The following is a 17,822-nucleotide window of genomic DNA, read 5'->3' as shown; positions in this document are numbered from 1 at the left end:
CAGTTACTGATGCCTACGTCATTACCGCAGCAACCTGTGCGGATTGATTGGTGATGTCTGGACACACAAATCCGATCTGATCATTTGCAAATAATAGTGTGGACACTCTGTCTTAGAAATCTGATTTGAGGAATGAATCTAATTTGCCTGCAGTCTGAATGTAAATTTTGTGATGGTAAATAAACACAAGTATTTGGTATTTTTTTCACCTGTAAATATTTATCCCACATCTTATTGTAATTACACTTTTGTGTTTCAGTACTCCAGGAAGCGGGCCCATGTTCAAAACTACCACAGTGGCTGTGGATGGAGAGAAGTCAGAAGATGGCGACATGACGCCTGAGAACACTGCTTTGACAGACTGTGTCCTGGAAGGATCACTGGCAGATAAAACCGGGGAATCCTCCCCGAAGCCAGGCCCAACCATCAGCTTCTCTCTGGGGAAGAACAGCTCCTCCTCGCCAACCCCCAGTGGCGGCTCCAAAGTCAGTGTGTCCTTCTCTTTTGCCAAGAAAGCCCCAGTAAAGCTGGAGACAGCAGCGGCAGTGTTTGCTGATCATGGAGAGGAAGCTATGGAGGAAGAAGATGGCCAGGAGGGAGAAAAGGCTGGAGGGCAGGAGGAGACATCTGGCTGCGGTACAGACAGCCCTAAAGCAGGATCAGGAGGAGGTGAAGGAGGAGACAGTGCTAGTGTGGTGGGGACGGAAGAGGTGCAGCAGCCTGATGATGGAGCCTCTCTAGCCTCCACTCTCAACAAACTGAAAATGATGATGAAAAAAGAGGAAGGATATGCTGGACAAGAGCCTCAGTACTATCACTATATACCTCCAGCTCACTGCCGGGTAAAGCCTCACTTCCAGTTTTTGCTGTTTATGAAGGCCAGTGATCAATGTACGAGCAAAGACGAGGAAGACGAGGAAGAAGGGCAGGAAGAGAAGAAGGTTGAAGATAGTTCTGAACAGAAGGAGCCCAATGTTACAGAGTGCAAGACTGAAAAAGAACGAGTTGATGACACTTTATCTCCTGACCCGGAGCCAGCTCCTCCATCGCCTAAAGTGAAGACGGAGGATGCCTCTTCATGCACAGCAGATGCAGCTCCTGTGGTCCCCACTTCCCCTACACAAAAAGCAGAGTGCACACAGGAAACTCTGGACTCCAGCTCGGGTCCTAAAATCCCCACAGGTCCCTTCTTCCCAGTTCTGAGCAAAGATGAGAGCACGACCCTACAGTGGCCCTCTGAGCTCCTCGAATTCACAAAAGCTCAGCCCTCCCTGTCTTACAGTTGTAATCCCCTCTACTTTGACTTCAAGCTGTCCCGCAACAAAGGAGCACGTGGTGGGAAAGCAGCAAAGTCCCCTAAGCCTTGTGAAGAGTCTGAGGACAAAGGGCAAGAGACGGCTGCCTCGACAGCTGAAGTAGACATAGCTACTAAACCTGGGACTAGCACTGACAAAGACAAGTCACTGGTGAAGGGAGAGCCTGGCCAACCAGAAGGTGACGAGCAAAAGCCTGCAGCTGGCAGCAGTGGTGCCAAGAAGAAAAAGAAAAAGAAGAAGCATAAGAAATCTGCAAAGCATTCAAAACGCAAGGGAAAAGACAAGGGAGCAAAAGAAAATGCAGAGGGCGAGACTGAGGTTATGCAAGAGAAGCCCAAGAAAAAGAAAAAACACAAACGGAAGAAGAGCAAAAACAAAGCTCCAGATCAAGATGAGGCACCGGGTGATGAAAAAGAAAAAGCTAAACCAAAGTCAGAAGATAAAGCCATTGCCTCCTCTGTTCAGCTGACAACTGGAGGGGGAGGAGCTACGGGAAACACAGGAGTAGAACTGGGAAAGAGGAAACGTGCCACGAAGGAAGTGCCTTGCAAGTCTGGAGCAGAGGAGGGAGGAGCCGGGAAAGGCACTGACAAGGTCAACTCCTCAGAGGAGCACAGTGGCACCAAGCGACAAAAGACTGATTCCAGTGCACCTCAAAGTGCCTCCTGCTCCACCTCAGCCCAAAAGAGCCCAGGTCCTGGTCGACCTCCCAGCAGCGAGAGTGAAGAAGAGGGTGGCTCTAATACACAGCGCTCTCGTCATCACAGGTCAAGTCCTCGGGAACAACGCCGCCACCATAGTGAGGAATCAGGGCGGTCTTGCAGTCGTTCTTCAAGACGTGGGGAAAGACGAGGCAGCAGTCGTAGGCGCCATCGTGGCCAAACCTCCCGTAGTCATTCATACTCCAGCAGCTCCGAGCGCTCCTCAGCCGGCAGCAGTGCCTACAGCCACCGTAGCCGCAGCTACTCAGACAGCTACAGCGACTACAGCACAGAGGGTCGCAGGCGGAGACACTCTAAACGTTCGTCAGACTCTGAGTATGAGAGGAGGGGCAGCCGAGGGCGTAGACGATCCAGGAGACATCAGTACTCCTCTTCATCCTCAGAAGACTCCCGGTCACGTTCACGCAGCTACAGCCGCAGGAAGAGGCACCGGCGGCACCATCGGAGCAGCTCAAGAAGCTCCAGTAGCTGGAGCCGCAGCACCAGTGCGAGATCCTGGAGGCGCAGCTACAGCAGAAGCCACAGCTCAGCCAGCCGCTCCTCCAGTTCCACCAAAGGCTCTCCTCGCAGACGAGGCCCCAGGGCTCGAGGGGACACTGACGCACACCGGAGAGACTTCAACCGCTCTTGCATCTACCGCTCCCAGTCTCCACGTTCATCTTCATCACGAGGCCTTAATCGCAACACCCATTCATCCAGCTCACAGTCACTGAGGCCAGGGGGGTCCCGAGATGCCGGGGAACAGAAAAACACCCTCACTGCGCGCCAGCTGCTGGAGAAGGTTCAGTCTAAAAAAAGCTCTGATGATTCTGCCACAGGAACAAAATCTGGGATTAAGATTAAGGACCCACCACAGGGATACTTTGGTCCCAAACTTCCTCCAACCCTGGGAAACAAAGCCATGTTGCCGCTTTTTGGTAAGCTGCAGGCAGGGAAGAAACCACTGATCCCCCTAACCAGACCTGATGAGGGTGAGAAGTCAGGAGCAGGGAAGTGCTCCGAGGCTGAGGCAGAGGTTATTCTGGTTGAGCCTATAAGGGAGTTCCCCCCTCCACCACCACCTCCAGCTCCTCCGGTTCAGAAGGTTGAGGAGGCCCCGCAGATCACAGTGGTGCAAGAGGAGACACAGCACCCTACTACAGAAGCCCAGGTGCACCAAGAACCCCGGCCGTTGTTTGAACAGGAGCCTTCCATGATGATGCCCCAGTACCAAGGGGAATCAGGACAGGACCCTTCTCAGATCTCCATGATGGAGTCCCTCATGCCAGAAATGCAGCAGCAGCAGCAGCAGCCTCCAATGCATGCCTACCCTGCTTACCCACCACCCAACCTGGAGGAGGATGGCATGGAGGCAGAGGAGGATGGACTGGCTCCTTTAGAGAGTCAACCCATTACGTTTACGCCAGAGGAGATGGAGAAATACAGCAAGCTGCAACAGGCTGCACAGCAGCACATCCAGCAGCAGCTTTTGGCCAAGCAGGTAAAGACATTTCCGTCTGCTGCTGCAGCTGCAGCAGCCGCTGCAGCAGCTGCCAACTTGGCCCCAGCTCCCCCTCCCCCAGCCCTGCAGCAGATCCACATCCAGCAGCCCACTGTGTCTGTAGCCTCCGGCACATCGATCACCACAGTGCAACACGCCATCCTGCAGCACCACGCTGCCACTGCTGCAGCCATGGGCATCCATCCAGCACATGCCCACCACCCACACCCTGCACATGCCCAGTTGGCCCAGGTACACCACATTCCCCAGCACCACCTTACCCCCATCTCCCTGTCTCCTTTGGGCCACTCCCTCGGTCATTCTCTGGGACACTCACTTGGACATGCTGGGCTGATTCCTGCCCACCCAACAGCCTTCCTCTCTGGTCAGCCTATACATATTATACCAGCTTCTGCACTTCACCACACCCCTTTAGCTCTCCACCATGTACCACATACAGCCCTCTACCCCACACTTTTCACACCTCGGCCCTCACAAGCTGCTGCAGCAGCAGCTCTCCAACTTCATCCACTGTTACACCCAATTTTCTCAGGACAGGACCTCCAGCACCCACCTAACCATGGCTCTTGAGTAACAATACAAGTGAAGGAGTAAAGTCACAGCACCCAACCACTAGAAGAAAGACTTAACCTGACTTGGCTTGGTTTAGGGTTTTAAGATGAAGTCTTGGCAGCAACATGCAGGCAGTAAGACAGGAAGCTGTCAATAAACCATTTTACCGGTCAACACAGTGCAGAAGTTGTAGCCACAAAGTGGTGCTGCTTGTGTTTGGTTCAAATTTGACACTAACATTTTCTTCTGGTTCACATGAGATTTTTTTTGTTCATGTTTTGCCCTGAACAGGGTGTAAATTTAAAAAGACTTCAAGACACTGGTTTATATTCCATCTTGACGTATATTAACACCACCCATTTATTTTTGAAGGAGAAGTCAGAGAAACCACTGGAGTTTTTTTTTTTTTCGTTTACCATGTAGAAATATTATTCTCACAGTTTTCTGCTCATTTTGGCAGCCAAAGAGAGACGTATTGGCTGGAGCTATGAGCTGATCATGTTAAGATGAGTATGAGGTGAGCAAATGGCTTCGACTCTGTAATGTAACCTTCAGAGACAGACTACTTCATATTTACTGATATTGTTTATGTTCTCATATGACTACTTGCTCTCTATTGGATTATCAAATAATTTGTAATGCAGTAACTTGTACATATATATCAGTGTGTAATGTGAAGAATCCCACCAATGATGACCATATGAAATTACAGCTATGGTGTCCAAATCAGTATGACATAAGATCCCCCTCTCTAAGCGAGGGGGAGATGTGTTGTAAGGGTTGTAACATCCCTGATGCTCTGAGGCAAAGTTCATGTTCCCTGTGGTGAGGGTGCACCTGAAAAAAAATTGCACTGAAAATCTGTACATGGAGATGGTGCGTTTGCATCATGTAACAATAAGATTGTAGTATACTGCAATAATTGTATTTTTCTGTTTTTAAATTATTTTCCAAAATGCTCTTCAAAAGAAGGGTTGTGTTTTGCTTTTGTGTAATTTTGTAAATAAAACTGCTGTAGATTAACCTATTAACATTTTAGAGGTTTGGTATTGGAAAAAAAAACAGAACCATGAGATGGATGGAAGCTGGTCACATGTATGTATTTTATCACGTTTGTTTAATTAGCCCAGTTAAGATGGGCTGGGATGGTAAAGGATAGTGGTTTGTCAAACAGTAGCAACTCTGTATTTTTTAAAAACTTACTGTTTCAGCAAATAAAATCTTGAGTTCATGTGTGTTTTTCTATAATATGTAGAGGGAACAAAACTGACATGTAAACATTTAAACTTTTAACCACCCGGCAGTCAGAGGGATGAAAACACCTGCAACGCTTCATCTGGAAGAAGCCAAGCAATCCCTGCAGGGGTAAGTGTCAAAAATGAAACACTAGATGGTGCCTTGGTTGCCTCGAATATACATGAGAAAACAGTATATCAACAGAGGCAATTAAGCAGCGGAGTAAAATACCCCAGAGTTTGAACTTTGTTTCTGTTTCCAGCAGTCATTTGATGAAGATATACCAAGGGGATGAAACATTTTATTCTATGAAGGGAATTAAATCACTAACATAGTGAGACTAGACCCAAGCTTAAAGGGACAGTTCAACCCCAAATCAAAAACACGTTTTCCTTTTGACCTGTAGTCCTATTTATCGATCTAAATTGATTATCGATCTTTATTGATATGACAGTGAAGATAGACAGGAAAGTTGGGAGAGAGAGAGAGGTCGGAATCAAATCAGCACCATTGCTAAGGCCTCAGCCTATACAATCCGCCATGTACGCAAGGGTCAACCTTGTGAATTTACATTGTTTTGGTGTGAGTTGCCTAGTGTTGAAGATTTTGGCCCTCTTTCCAATATAATTAAACTAAATGGCACTCGGCTTGTGCTCAAAGCACCAGAAATACATTTGAAAATCTCAACAGCAACGTCTCTTTCTAGAAGTCATGACCCTACTACCTTACTCAAAACCTTGCTGTGAGCAGTTTCATGCAGGAACTATTTTCTCTACCAAAATAGATCCACCGACCGCATCACCACACAGACGGAAGTGTGCATCAATGGATTAGTTAATAGCTATCGGCTATTGCCAGCTCACGTAGCACCACTGAGCTGGCTAATATTACAGTTCAGCCAAGGAAGACGCCAATTATGTTTTCATCATGCCATCATGAGCACGAACCTCTTGTGCATGACTAGATGCACGTGTCATTCTGCGCGGTGATAAGCTTGGTCAATGTAATTTAGTAGAAAGAAAACAGTCCCTACATGAAACTGATCACAACATTGTATTGGAGAGAAGGCAGACATCACATTTGGCAACTAAAAAAAAAAAACAAGATTGATAAAAAGCACTACAGGTTAATAGTAAAAATATGTATTTTTAATTTTTAGGTGAACTGTCCCTTTTAATACAAGATAAATAATATGAACACTGTCAAATTAACTGCTGCTTTCATTGTCTTTCTGAACAGATTCTTGTTGCCACTGTTCTGTTCATCATAAAACAAAAGAATTTTTTCAGGGAGCACCCTGAGTTGCAGTATAATGAAACATGGAGCACTGTAAGCATTTCTACATGAGTATTTCTATTTGTCTATGAACTGAGAAGGCAGAATGACACTGACAACATTACTGACAGGAACAAAAGAAATAGCTTTTCACTGGAGGCAAACGCAAGCTGAGTGTAATGCTCTGACAAATTTCTGAAAAGCCATTTGGGTAGTCGCAACAGTGATTTACAGTTTCAGAGTGGTTTTGATCAAAAAGACTAGATAATGGAGCAGACCTATTATCATCAAGTCCAATGTTCTGTTGAAGCTCCAAGTGGAATAAAATACTGAATGTAATTAAGGTCTTCTTCAACCTTACCATTTTGCAGGTGCCCAAAACAATTTAAATGGTGGAAAACAAACTATAATGGCACACTTTGTTTTAAAAAAATTACTGAAATCACATGTTAAAAATTCAGTTCTGCCACTTTTCATATCATGATGGATGATGTGCTGCAGAAATGTCCACGACTGATGAAAAAACGGCCGCTGCGGATGGATGACAATCAGCCCAGGTATCTGATTACCAGGAAGATGAAGACGCAGGTCACCAGCATGCCTCCAATCATGATGAACTTATCTTGGGTCGCTCGCCTTTCTATTAGTCTCATCACTGTGTTCGACAGCCCCAACATGTTGGCCACATCCAGCATCTTCTTATGGGTCCCCTGTGCAGAGCCCAAACACAACCATGTTAGTAATGATGAGGTGTGTTAGATTACGCTGTAACAACCATGAATACACTAAATGTTTTGGAAAATACGGGCATTACATGACACATAGTAATCATCTACACTAATTTGATTTTGAGAGACGTTGAGTGCCAACACCCTCCCTGACGCGCCACTCCGTCAGATCATGGCTAGACAACTGGGCTATGAGTGCTGATCAACAGACACACCCCGATAAGAGGAGGCCTGAAGCGAAACCAGGAAGACCATCTCCTCCCTGGAAACAAGGACTCACCCTCAGGCTGAGCATATGAACATGAACAATAAGACTATTGTGATCAATGTGGACGCCAGAAACTGGGTCAGGAAACATACAATTTAACCTGTAGCCATTCAGGAAACATACCCAGCAAACATTAAATGGACGATGTCATATCCCTGACCAAAAAGGGTTCCGATTGGATGGGAACCCGCTCTCTATGTAGAAATAAACAGCTCATTCTAAGGTAAAGAAAACATGACAAGGTGATTATACACTAAAGTAACATACTTATATATTATTATATTATATTCCATTTGGCAAATGTATCCCTCTAAATCCTACACACTGGACCTTTAAGCCTGTGGTTTATGTAAGAGCCCCAAGTCTTAATCTAAGCTCTCTCTGATTGCACAAGGGAGAAGTTTACCCTCAGGGCTTTCCATCAGGAAGTCAGGTGACATAGTATGGAAGGTGACAAAGTCCACATAGGGAGGAAGTCTTGGTGGATGAATAGGTCGACATGAGTCAACAGTGGCTTTTCATTTATTTGTGCTGATGTCACATAATGACATTACTTGGACGCTCAGGAAGGACTTTGAGCTAATGGCCAGACATGTGGCATCCCGGAAGTCGGCACATCTTTGAACCATAACTGGACGTCTTAATTGGATGTTCAAATGTCTCAGTTTACTCTGTGTCTTTCTATGCGGGTTCCTTTATTCAGAAAAAAAAAAGAAAAATAAAGGTCCTCTGTGGTTACAGATTATTATTTTTCTTTCTAATTTTTGTATTAAATCACATGCACACATACCTTCAGAGTGGATCTTTGATCTCTGAGGCCGTTGAGGATGCTACTGCCACTGCCCAGGAGGTCATCCATGCCTCTGTGTGCGTTGTGCAAGTTGGAGTTTAACTGTACGGTCTCATCTATGGGAATGGAGGTATCTGCGTCCTATTGAACAAGAACAAACTTATTTAGATTGAGACATTTTTATGTTACACTGAGGAAATATCAACCAGACTCAATGTTTGCAGAGGACTATCACATTTTTACAAACCCTCTTTTTATCAGAAGTCTTGGACCTCTGAATGCTGATTCATGACCAATAAAATGATTGCCAACTTCACCTGGCTCGACCTGAGCTTAGTAGCATCACTTTACTTCCCACCCTGTTTTAAAGGTCCCATATTATGCTTCTTCAGGTTCACACTTTTATTTTGGGCTTCTACCTGAACATGTTTACATGCTTTAACATTCAATACTGTAAATGTTTATTTCTGTTGTCATTTTCTGTGTTCTCTGTACAGACTGTGCATATTTCTTTGTGAACTGAGCATTTTGATAACTTCACAGTATTTATACAACACCTACACCTGCTTTATATTAAAAAAAGACATTGAAATTTAACTTTTTACAATATGGGACATTAAGGTACATTAGACTTACATTGGTTGTGAAGGTACGGCTCATGAGTTCCTCCCTCTCTCTGTCCTGGGCCTCTCTAGCATAGCGTCGGTGCTGGAAATTCTGCAGGGCGGTCCGAAGGTGTTGGACATCATACTTAAGCTGGTCCACTCGCCTGAGGGGAAGCAAAGAATACAGTAAAAAAAATATGAAATAGACAAAAGGTCTCCTTTAAGTAACTCAAAATATTCTTTTGCTCACCTCTTTGACCTATTTTATGATAATACATCATTGCACTACATCTTACACGTGATTCTAACTGTTCAGATTTGTTCTGGCTGATGACAACATTTCTTTTCCTTCAAATCTCATGCAGTTGGAATGAAGAGTTCCTCACAGTCGCCCCCTCCTCTTAGCTTCACTCAGACCCCACTAGAGCTCTACTAAGATCAGAGGAGTGATGTGGGATGGTGCGTACTGTGTCCCCTAAGGCCTGTTTACCCAGCTCAGAAATGAGTCTTTGCCCAATGCAGCAGGAATGCTGGTGATGACGGGGCTTCTAAGGAAATGTTTTCATAGAGCCACATCGCCGAAGGGCAGTACAGGGCTGCTTGTCTCATCTTCTACACACTGCCCTGTGGCTCTCTGGGGCTTTAGGGTCACCATCAATAGACTCGATACAAACTCACAATTTGGCGTTCTGGCGGCGGTTTGGTGGCTCCTTGCTGGCCAGGATCTCGAGGCGTTCTAATTGATTGAAGATCTGGTCGATTCTCGCCTGCAGCTCATTCTCTAACACTTGATCAATGAGGAAAAAGAGAAAAATTGGAGAATACACAACAATTGACAATGTATTTGGTGTAATTACAGGAAGGAAGACAACATATTTCCCTTTTAGATAGTTTTAATAATCAGGTAAAAATGCACCCTTAAATGTAATACGTTTGTTTAATGCATTCACTTGAGGAAAAAAAATGGCACTGTTTTTCTGATTTAACAATGTTATTATATCGGAACTGAGAGAAGAACTGTGAGAAAAGTTTCATGACAATGAACTGTGCTCTTAGTTTCCTGAGACTGTTGGGTACCTGTTTATTCCAGGGTGATTACAGTGGTATTTATCAGTGGAATGACCCTCTTTCATTCGCAAGGGCATAGGCTTTGCATGCTACATCCTTCTCTTGGTTAAAACACAAGTTGATGTCATAATTGAGGCGGGGGGGGGGGCTACTGCCTGGCTCCCACCATTATATAGAAAGAAAAAGCCTTCCCAGCTTCTGTCACTGCACCCACCCCTGCTTCTTCCTGTCCTGGCACCAGCCTGGCCCAGAACTGATTGAGCAGGCACCAACGACAGAAAACAATCAACCACGGAGACACCACCTTCCCTCCTGTCATTATATCAGAAAGGCAGCCATAACAAGGAGTCTGTGCTGAATAGAAATTTAAGAAACAATTCAAAGGAAAATGAACGAGAAGTGGTGCCATAGATTGAGACAGCTATCTTTGGGGAAGCGGGTAATGATGACACATCTCTGACATTCAGCAGAAAAGATGCAATTGCTTTTAGTTGCGACCCCTGCTGTTGTTCTTCCGCGTCAGTGTGTGTTGAACTGGTTTGAGTGTGGGACTGGCTGGTAATCTGGGCTTTCTTGTGGCACCTGGGCCCAGTGCTCCCAGTCTAAAAATGTCAGCTCTGTAACTCATTCTCACTTTCTCCAGGACAGGCACCCTCCCCTTGGTGATGTCTCAGCTTTAGTTCATCCTTGATTCCCTTTTGTGCACTCTGCAACATTCCCACACTATACTGATCATACATTGACTTAGCACATTACTGATCCCACTGACATCTAAGTCTTTATGTTCCATATTATCGTAAAATCAGTTACTTTTGTTAAACAAATTACTTTAATAGTGTGTCTCTCGTATTTGCCATGGCCCAAGAGCCTGGTTATGACACTTCAGCCTACCTTATAGCCAGGAGATCCTACTGGAGTGGAAATCTACTAGACCACCTAAACCATCTGTCTGACTGACTGACTGACTGACTTGATGCTCCTCCTCAGGTTTGAGAAGATCAAATATTCATTAGGGGATCAACCAAGAATATAATTTATTTGGAATCTTATCATACCCTATTTAAAAAGGTCAAAAAAAAAATACCTCTCTCTAAATTGACTGTCGCACACCTCTCCCTTTAACTTCCCCTTGACAATCATGACCACTTTTGTCTGGCTAAGGGTTGTGGTGGTTATGGTCTGGTCTCATGGCGTGAACAAAGAACTTTGTATTATTACTGTAATTTTTGTTGCTGCTGTGTTGTTTTATTTCTCTTTCTTTGTTGCTGTTTTGTTTGTTTGTCTTGGTTTCTTACCTCTTTCCTCCTACACAACTCTACGCAATATTGTGTGATTGAGTGTATATAATTTTATCTAATAGTTTTATAGGAAACTCACTGTATATGTTGCCATATAGTGATGCATGTCATTACTCTAAAGGGACAGTTCAGGGTTTTAAAGTGGGGTTGCACAACGTTCTTAACCATAGTCAGTGTATTACCCACTATAGATGGTCACCATGTCACCTGTTTGGAGAAGCAGACTGGACTCCACCACGGAAGCTAAGTAACGCACTGCTGTGAATGGGGTCAGCAATAAAACGTATTTTAGCCACCTAAGTTCCATTTAAAAAACACTATGGCAGATGAAGTGTACGCTATATTGAGAGTATGGTTAGTGCTTTACCTTCTGTCAGACAGCCAGTTCCAACGGGAAAACTTTTAGCAGCTTCGGTTCCACATCTATGCTCTCATCAAAGCCATCAAAGTCCATTGACACAAACAGTAATTTTGGCTTGCTGAACACAGGAGGCCATTTAGTTAGTTTGTGTTATTAACTTACTTTGGTGAATCCAAACTAACCACTTCAAATTCCAAAGTCACACAATAATATTGCAAAATACTTGATCCAGGCAGCAGTAGACCAGCAGCTCCTGTGTCCAGCTATGTTAAATTACTATTCTTCTCAATGGACTCTGGCTTTGAAGAGAGCAATATATGTCTGACAGAAAGGTAAAGCGGTGCAAATACTCTCAATATGACCTACACTTAAAATATTATGGACTGTTTTAGGTAGGACTTTTTCAGGTAGGGAAAATATGTATTATTGCTGACCCCATCCACAGCAATAGACTGCCTAGCTTCTGTGTTAGAGTCCAGCCTGCTTATCCAAGCTGGTGGTGTGGCAACTGCCATCTACTGTGTGTTATGCACTTACAATGGATATACAACACCTACAAATCCAAACCATCCCTTTAACCTAACATCTGTATCTGTATCTATCTATATTGCTATGACAGTCTTTAATAAAAAAAACATTATCAATGAAAAATCAACAGTGATGGTTAGTACTATAACAAGACTTATATACTAAGTAGAGGGGGTGCTGAATGTGACCGTCACGTAGTTTAAGTCATGTACTACTTACAGTGTACTGACTGGCGGTCCGTCTTTTCCAGATTTCCCATCAAATACTGCACCTCCTGGATTTGCCTAATACATTGTAAAACATATCGTTAGTGGCGTCAGTGGATGGGAGCCGACACATGATGCCAAGATACAATCTGGCAAACATTTATAAACATAAATTACCAACTGTGTGACGATTTTAATGTCTAACGACTCGACTATGATCATGTTAGTTTGCTTCAGTTAACTACGACTGAAGTTAAATCACTGGTGAGCAGCTAGTTAGCTGTTAGCTGAGACAGTTTTCACAGAAGACAGACACACTTACTTGTTTGTCTGGTGATAAAGCGTCTCCATCTTCCGTGATTTGTTAAAGCGCTGTTTTTCCCTTTGCGTTGTAACGTTATTTCATTAATAATGCCGTTATTCTGACAGGTGGCTAAGCTAGCCAGCTAGCTAGCTAACGGTAGTGGAGTGTACACGTCATCAGCAGAGCCTTTGTGTACGGAAATAGGAAAGCGGAAGTTCTGTCACGTCACCAGAGAGAGCGCGAGAGGGAGGGGTAAAAAATTGAGAGTGCTCAGTCTGCCTCGACTTTTGGACACTGAAAATGTAATACAAAGCTGAAGTTTAGCCTTTGCTTCATTAGCACTTGTGTCTGGGACGTTTTTATGAGATAAAGAATGTCATAAGGTTATTATCCGTCGTTAATACCATCGCTAACTGTGCTCTTTTGATTACAAGCGTCTGATATGGCTATATTTTCACAATTAACGATCTTTGGCTTGTACAAAATGCTTTTTTGTGATTTTTATCTACTTTCATTGCAAATTATTGATAATAAATTATATATACATAGCCGCATCCCATTCAATAGGTCTATATATTTAACAAATTTTGCGGTTATTGAAACTCCAAAAGAAAAAAAAAAAACTGTCAGGGTGCTTAAGGATGACCTGTGATGTATAAGTTGTATAATATCAAGAGTAAATAAAAATAGGATTGTACAAAATGCTGAAGAAGCACCACCTAGTGTCAACACCTCTAAGTACCAGATAAACTGGCAAGAACCGAGTACTAATGCCATTATTATTTAACTTTATTGTCCTCCTTGGTTTCAAATTCTAAATGCTGTGATACATCAGGTGAAAACAGGACGCTGAATGTTGGCAGCGAATTACATGCAGACTGAATCCAGCTACACTGGTTCCCAATCACTCCCCATTGAGGACCAGTTAATATTTTGTTCGGGTAATTTCAATTGATGCTAAACTCCCTAAATTTAAATCCAGGCTGTAGGCTATATTTTTCATTATATTTGATATTCTCTTAAAGGTAATAGCTGACAGGTGTGATAGCAGAGATCCTTTTCCCTAACCCAGGACAAGCTCTGAGAGCATCTAGCATAATCTGTTGACATGTAGACATGTGACAGGAAGAACTCTGAGAAACACGTCCCGGGGCTATCTTTTGTCAGCTCACCCTGATTCAGTCTAATGAGGCTATCCTATTTTTCCACAGATAGGTGTCAGAATATTCCTGCCTGTCCATCCAGGGGCCTCCTTTTTGCCTGCGGCCAGAGACACCGAAACTAATGATATCAAACTTTTCAGTCAGAGATCACTGTGGAAAGGATGTCTGAGGAAGGAGACAGGTTTGTTTGTGAAGCTGAGTACTGTGTGAAAGTGGCATGATTGGATTTCCCAGAACAAGCTGTGAAAATTTCACAATAGTTCCTTGGTGATTTAGTGGGAGGAAAAATCATCCTGGGGCGCTGCCTGGCACCTTCACAAAACCACATCTCAATCACCTTGCACCAACCCTCCATCACCTCACCGTCTACTTCTAATTTGGGAGGGGTGAATCGATGAGAGCAGGAGCAAGCAAAGCAAATTCAAGCATCCTTTGAACTAATTAGTGCAGTGAGCTGTTACGAGCTCCTGTTTGCCACTGATAGCTGTGTTTGTTTACCTCATTCAGCACAGCAATCAGAAGTCGGCCCAGACAGTTTTCCGTGGCTGCCTGATGGTACTTGAGTTGATGGTTGTATCTTCAGGCTAGACACTTCTCAACAGAGGTCCTTTTCACCCACCCCCACATGTCAGAAACCTTGATATCTGTTCATGCCACTTCTTGCTCTCACTGTTCACCGTTTTCAGTTGTCATAACACATCCCCAGGGCACTGGTTGGATGTGCACAGCTTTAACCTGTTGCTCAGAGTCAAGAAGAAGTCGAGAAAGGGAGAAATAAGGCCCCCATCAAACCATTTCCAAACAGCACATGAGGCACATTTACCTCCCTCTCTCTCTGTCTCTCTCTTGCTCTCAAGGTCATGGGGTTCTCTCTGTCTGTCCTTTATCTTTCAGCCCTGAGGAAAGGATGAGATGAGCTTACTGGTTTTCCTCCACACCTGAGCACCACCGGCACAAACTGGAATCCAGACTCCAGGTGTGGAGCACAATCACGCCACTCTGACTGACCGAGAGATCACATGTGATTACACCTAGTTTGTCACTACCATAGTTTAATGCACGTGCATAGTGCATAGTACCTCCACAAAGGAAGCTACATCTCAGATCCAGTGTGTGTGTGTGTGTGTGTGTGTGTGTGTGTGTGTGTGTGTGTGTGCTTGTTGTAAAGTAAGATATTAGTTTTTGGTACAGATCTAGGACTGCAAGCTTTTTGCTATTTCCTCTTGAAATAGTTTTCTACAGTGGTACTGAGTAGAGATCTTTTACTCTTCTAAAAGTAGCAGTACCACAGTGTTAAAATACTCTGGTAATAATTTAAGTCTTGCATTCAAAAGTTACTCAAACAAAAGTACATCTGTATTATCAGCCAAATTTAGCTATCAAAAGTAAATGTACTCATTATGCAAATTGCCCCCATTCAGAGTGTAGTAATTATAGTAGACATGATATATGGTATTGGAATGTTATTATAACTTGATTTAGCAGCATTTTATTGCTGTCAGGGGATAAAAAGCTTAAACAACTTTATTGTTGTCTTTTTGTCAAATAAATGTGGTGGAGTAAAAATGATAAAATGTCCTCCTGAGATGTAGTGGTGTTGAAGTGTATAAGTACCTTGAATTGCACTTAAAGGTCCAGTGTGTAGGATTTAAGGGCATTGATCGTCAGAAATCGAATATAATATTCATAACTATATCATTTATCATAACTATATCATATCATAACAGAGTTACACTGTGCCATTTGCGCTCTCATCTGAATGAAAAAAAATACAAATAGTGACACATGGGTATCCTATAATCATCTAGCTTAATGTGTGTAATACAGATCTAGATCCAGAAGCAGAGATATTGAGGTATTCACTAAATTTTAATAAATGTAGAGCCTTCATGGAGGCATGAGTGTTAGAATGACATTTATGCAATCAAATAATATTAGGGGAAGTATATGTATAAATACACATATATGTATGTATGTGTGTGTGTGTGTGTGTGTACGCGTGGGTGTGGGTGTGTATTTGTGTTTGTGTTCATGTGTGGCCGCCTGACTGGATCGTCAAAGAATGTTATTTCCTGGTGCCAGGCTTTGCTCCTTTGGGGGCTCCAGCTGGAACCAAACAAAATTTAGCGCTGGATCAGTCTGCCTGTCCTTGTTAGACAACATGGCAGCAGAGTTGTTGTTTGGTGGAGAAAGAAAGCCCTCAGTGTACTCCATGACTGCCACCCTCAATAACACTGTTTTGTTCATCAAAAGAAAATGATATGTTATTGAATCACTTTTACACAAGGTACTTAATGATGTTTTCCAGGCAATATAATACATCATAACTCTCCAGTGATTGCCCAAGACAGACAGAGTAAAGAAGCCAATTATGTGGAGCAAAAGCGCCTTGGGTCAACAATTTCTGGATACCAGTCATTTTTTGAAGGCACACTGATCTTCTCACTCCCCCCGAGGGAGATGATCCACTCGTCTTTGAAGCTGTGATGAGACGCTGAATGAAAGCAAATGAGGGCCTGTCAGAGATGACAGGAGAAACTCATAAGCTCCCGGTGTCTCAGTGGGTTCTGGTGGGAAAGGGGTCCAGAGGCGGGGCCAGAGGGGTGGCCAGAGGTGGCACAGGCCCAATAAAGTGACGTCACAAAGTCAATCAAACGTCCTAAAAGAGATGCAAAACTTCTATAAAGAGATGCAAAACTACTACAAAGTTACAAAATGGCTGTGAAGACACGCTAAATGACCACAGAAATACACAAAATGACTACAAAGACAAAACTATTACATGGCAATGCACAACAGCCCCCCCAAAACAGCAAAACAACTACAAAGAGATGGAAACCTACTACTAGTAGATGCAAAACAACTACAAGGAGACAATAAAAGATCCCAGAAAGATGCAAAACTACAACAAAGAGTCACAAAACAACTACAAAGGGACACAAAATAGCTATGACGAGATGCAAAACAGATCCATAAAATAAAAAAAATGATTAGAAATATGTTACACAGCCACAATACAAACAAAATGACCATTATGAGGCACAAACCAGCCGTAAAAAAGTTGCAAAATAACCCCCTTCCCCCTAAAAGAAAAAACACTACAAAAGACACTTAACTTCTACAAAGAGATGCACAAAATGGTCATGAGGAGATGCAAAACAACTCAAAAAATTAAAAAAAAAAAAAAAAAAATTAAAATGATGCTGAATGCTCCCCGTGAGATGCAACACTACTATGAAGAGATGTAACATGACTACAAAGAGACCCAAGACAGCTGTGAAGAGATGCAAAACAGTCCACCCCAAAAAAACAAAACCACTTCAAAGAAATGCTTAACTACTAATGCAAAACAACTACAAAGACAAAAACAAGCATTAAAAGATGCAGAACAGTCCCCCCAAAAATGCAAAATGACTAAAAAGAGTTGTTAAAACAGCCCCAAAGAAAAGCAAAACTACTATGAAGAGATGCAAAATGATGACAAAGACACACAAAACAACTAGAAATAGACACAAAACAAGCACGAAGAGATGCAAAACAACCTCCCAAAAATGCAAATCACTAGAAATAGATGTTAAACTTCCCAGATAGATGCAAAACTACTACAGAAGATGTAAAATGAAGACAAGGAGACACATAACAGCTGTAATAGATGCAAAATAAACCCAAAATTGAAAAATACTAAAAATATGTAAAACAACTACAAAAAAGCTAAATGACTACAAAGAAGAGATGGAAAATATCTCCTCAGAAAAGGAAAACCAATACAAAGAGATGCAAAACAACTACAAAGAGACGTAACAGCCAGGAAGAGATGCATAACAACTGTAAACAAACTGAACAGATGTAAAACAACCACAAAAGCAGCTAAATGACTACGTAGAGACTATAAACAACTACA

General features: G+C 43.1%; 2 protein-coding genes across 12 annotated transcripts in view; one reads left to right on the top strand and one right to left on the bottom strand.

Annotated features, from left to right (window-relative positions):
* The window catches only part of gpatch8 (G patch domain containing 8), a 32,520-nt gene extending 27,198 nt beyond the window's left edge, over window positions 1–5,322 (top strand). For all 11 annotated transcript variants that reach the window (XM_049562125.1, XM_049562126.1, XM_049562131.1 and 8 more), the window contains one exon: window positions 260–5,322. In XM_049562125.1, the coding sequence (XP_049418082.1) occupies window positions 260–4,109 (3,850 nt within the window). In that variant the 3' untranslated portion in view covers window positions 4,110–5,322. The remainder of the gene's footprint in view (window positions 1–259) is intronic.
* A 286-nt stretch (window positions 5,323–5,608) lies between these two features.
* On the bottom strand, window positions 5,609–12,945 carry gosr2 (golgi SNAP receptor complex member 2). The gene is made up of 6 exons (XM_049562137.1): window positions 12,777–12,945; window positions 12,468–12,532; window positions 9,672–9,780; window positions 9,025–9,157; window positions 8,389–8,529; window positions 5,609–7,312 (listed from the first exon to the last, which is right to left on the bottom strand). Exons 1-6 carry the CDS (start codon window positions 12,803–12,805, stop codon window positions 7,151–7,153), a joined length of 639 nt encoding a protein of 212 aa, XP_049418094.1. The 5' UTR covers window positions 12,806–12,945; the 3' UTR covers window positions 5,609–7,150.
* Between the last annotated feature and the right edge of the window lie 4,877 nt (window positions 12,946–17,822).

Source organism: Epinephelus fuscoguttatus, linkage group LG19 (assembly GCF_011397635.1).
Source record: "Epinephelus fuscoguttatus linkage group LG19, E.fuscoguttatus.final_Chr_v1".
Classification (NCBI taxonomy): domain Eukaryota; kingdom Metazoa; phylum Chordata; class Actinopteri; order Perciformes; family Serranidae; genus Epinephelus; species Epinephelus fuscoguttatus.
Note: the sequence above shows the minus strand (reverse complement) of the source record. Positions and strands in the feature narration are given on the sequence as shown.

Coding starts and splice junctions, on each gene's coding strand:
- gosr2 (XM_049562137.1), bottom strand. CDS start 12,805: ATGGAGACGCTTTATCACCAGACAAACAA. Junction 9,158..9,671: donor CGCCGCCAGAACGCCAAATT/GTGAGTTTGTAT, acceptor GCTTCCCCTCAG/GCGAGTGGACCAGCTTAAGT. Junction 7,313..8,388: donor ATCAAAGATCCACTCTGAAG/GTATGTGTGCAT, acceptor GGCTCTGCACAG/GGGACCCATAAGAAGATGCT.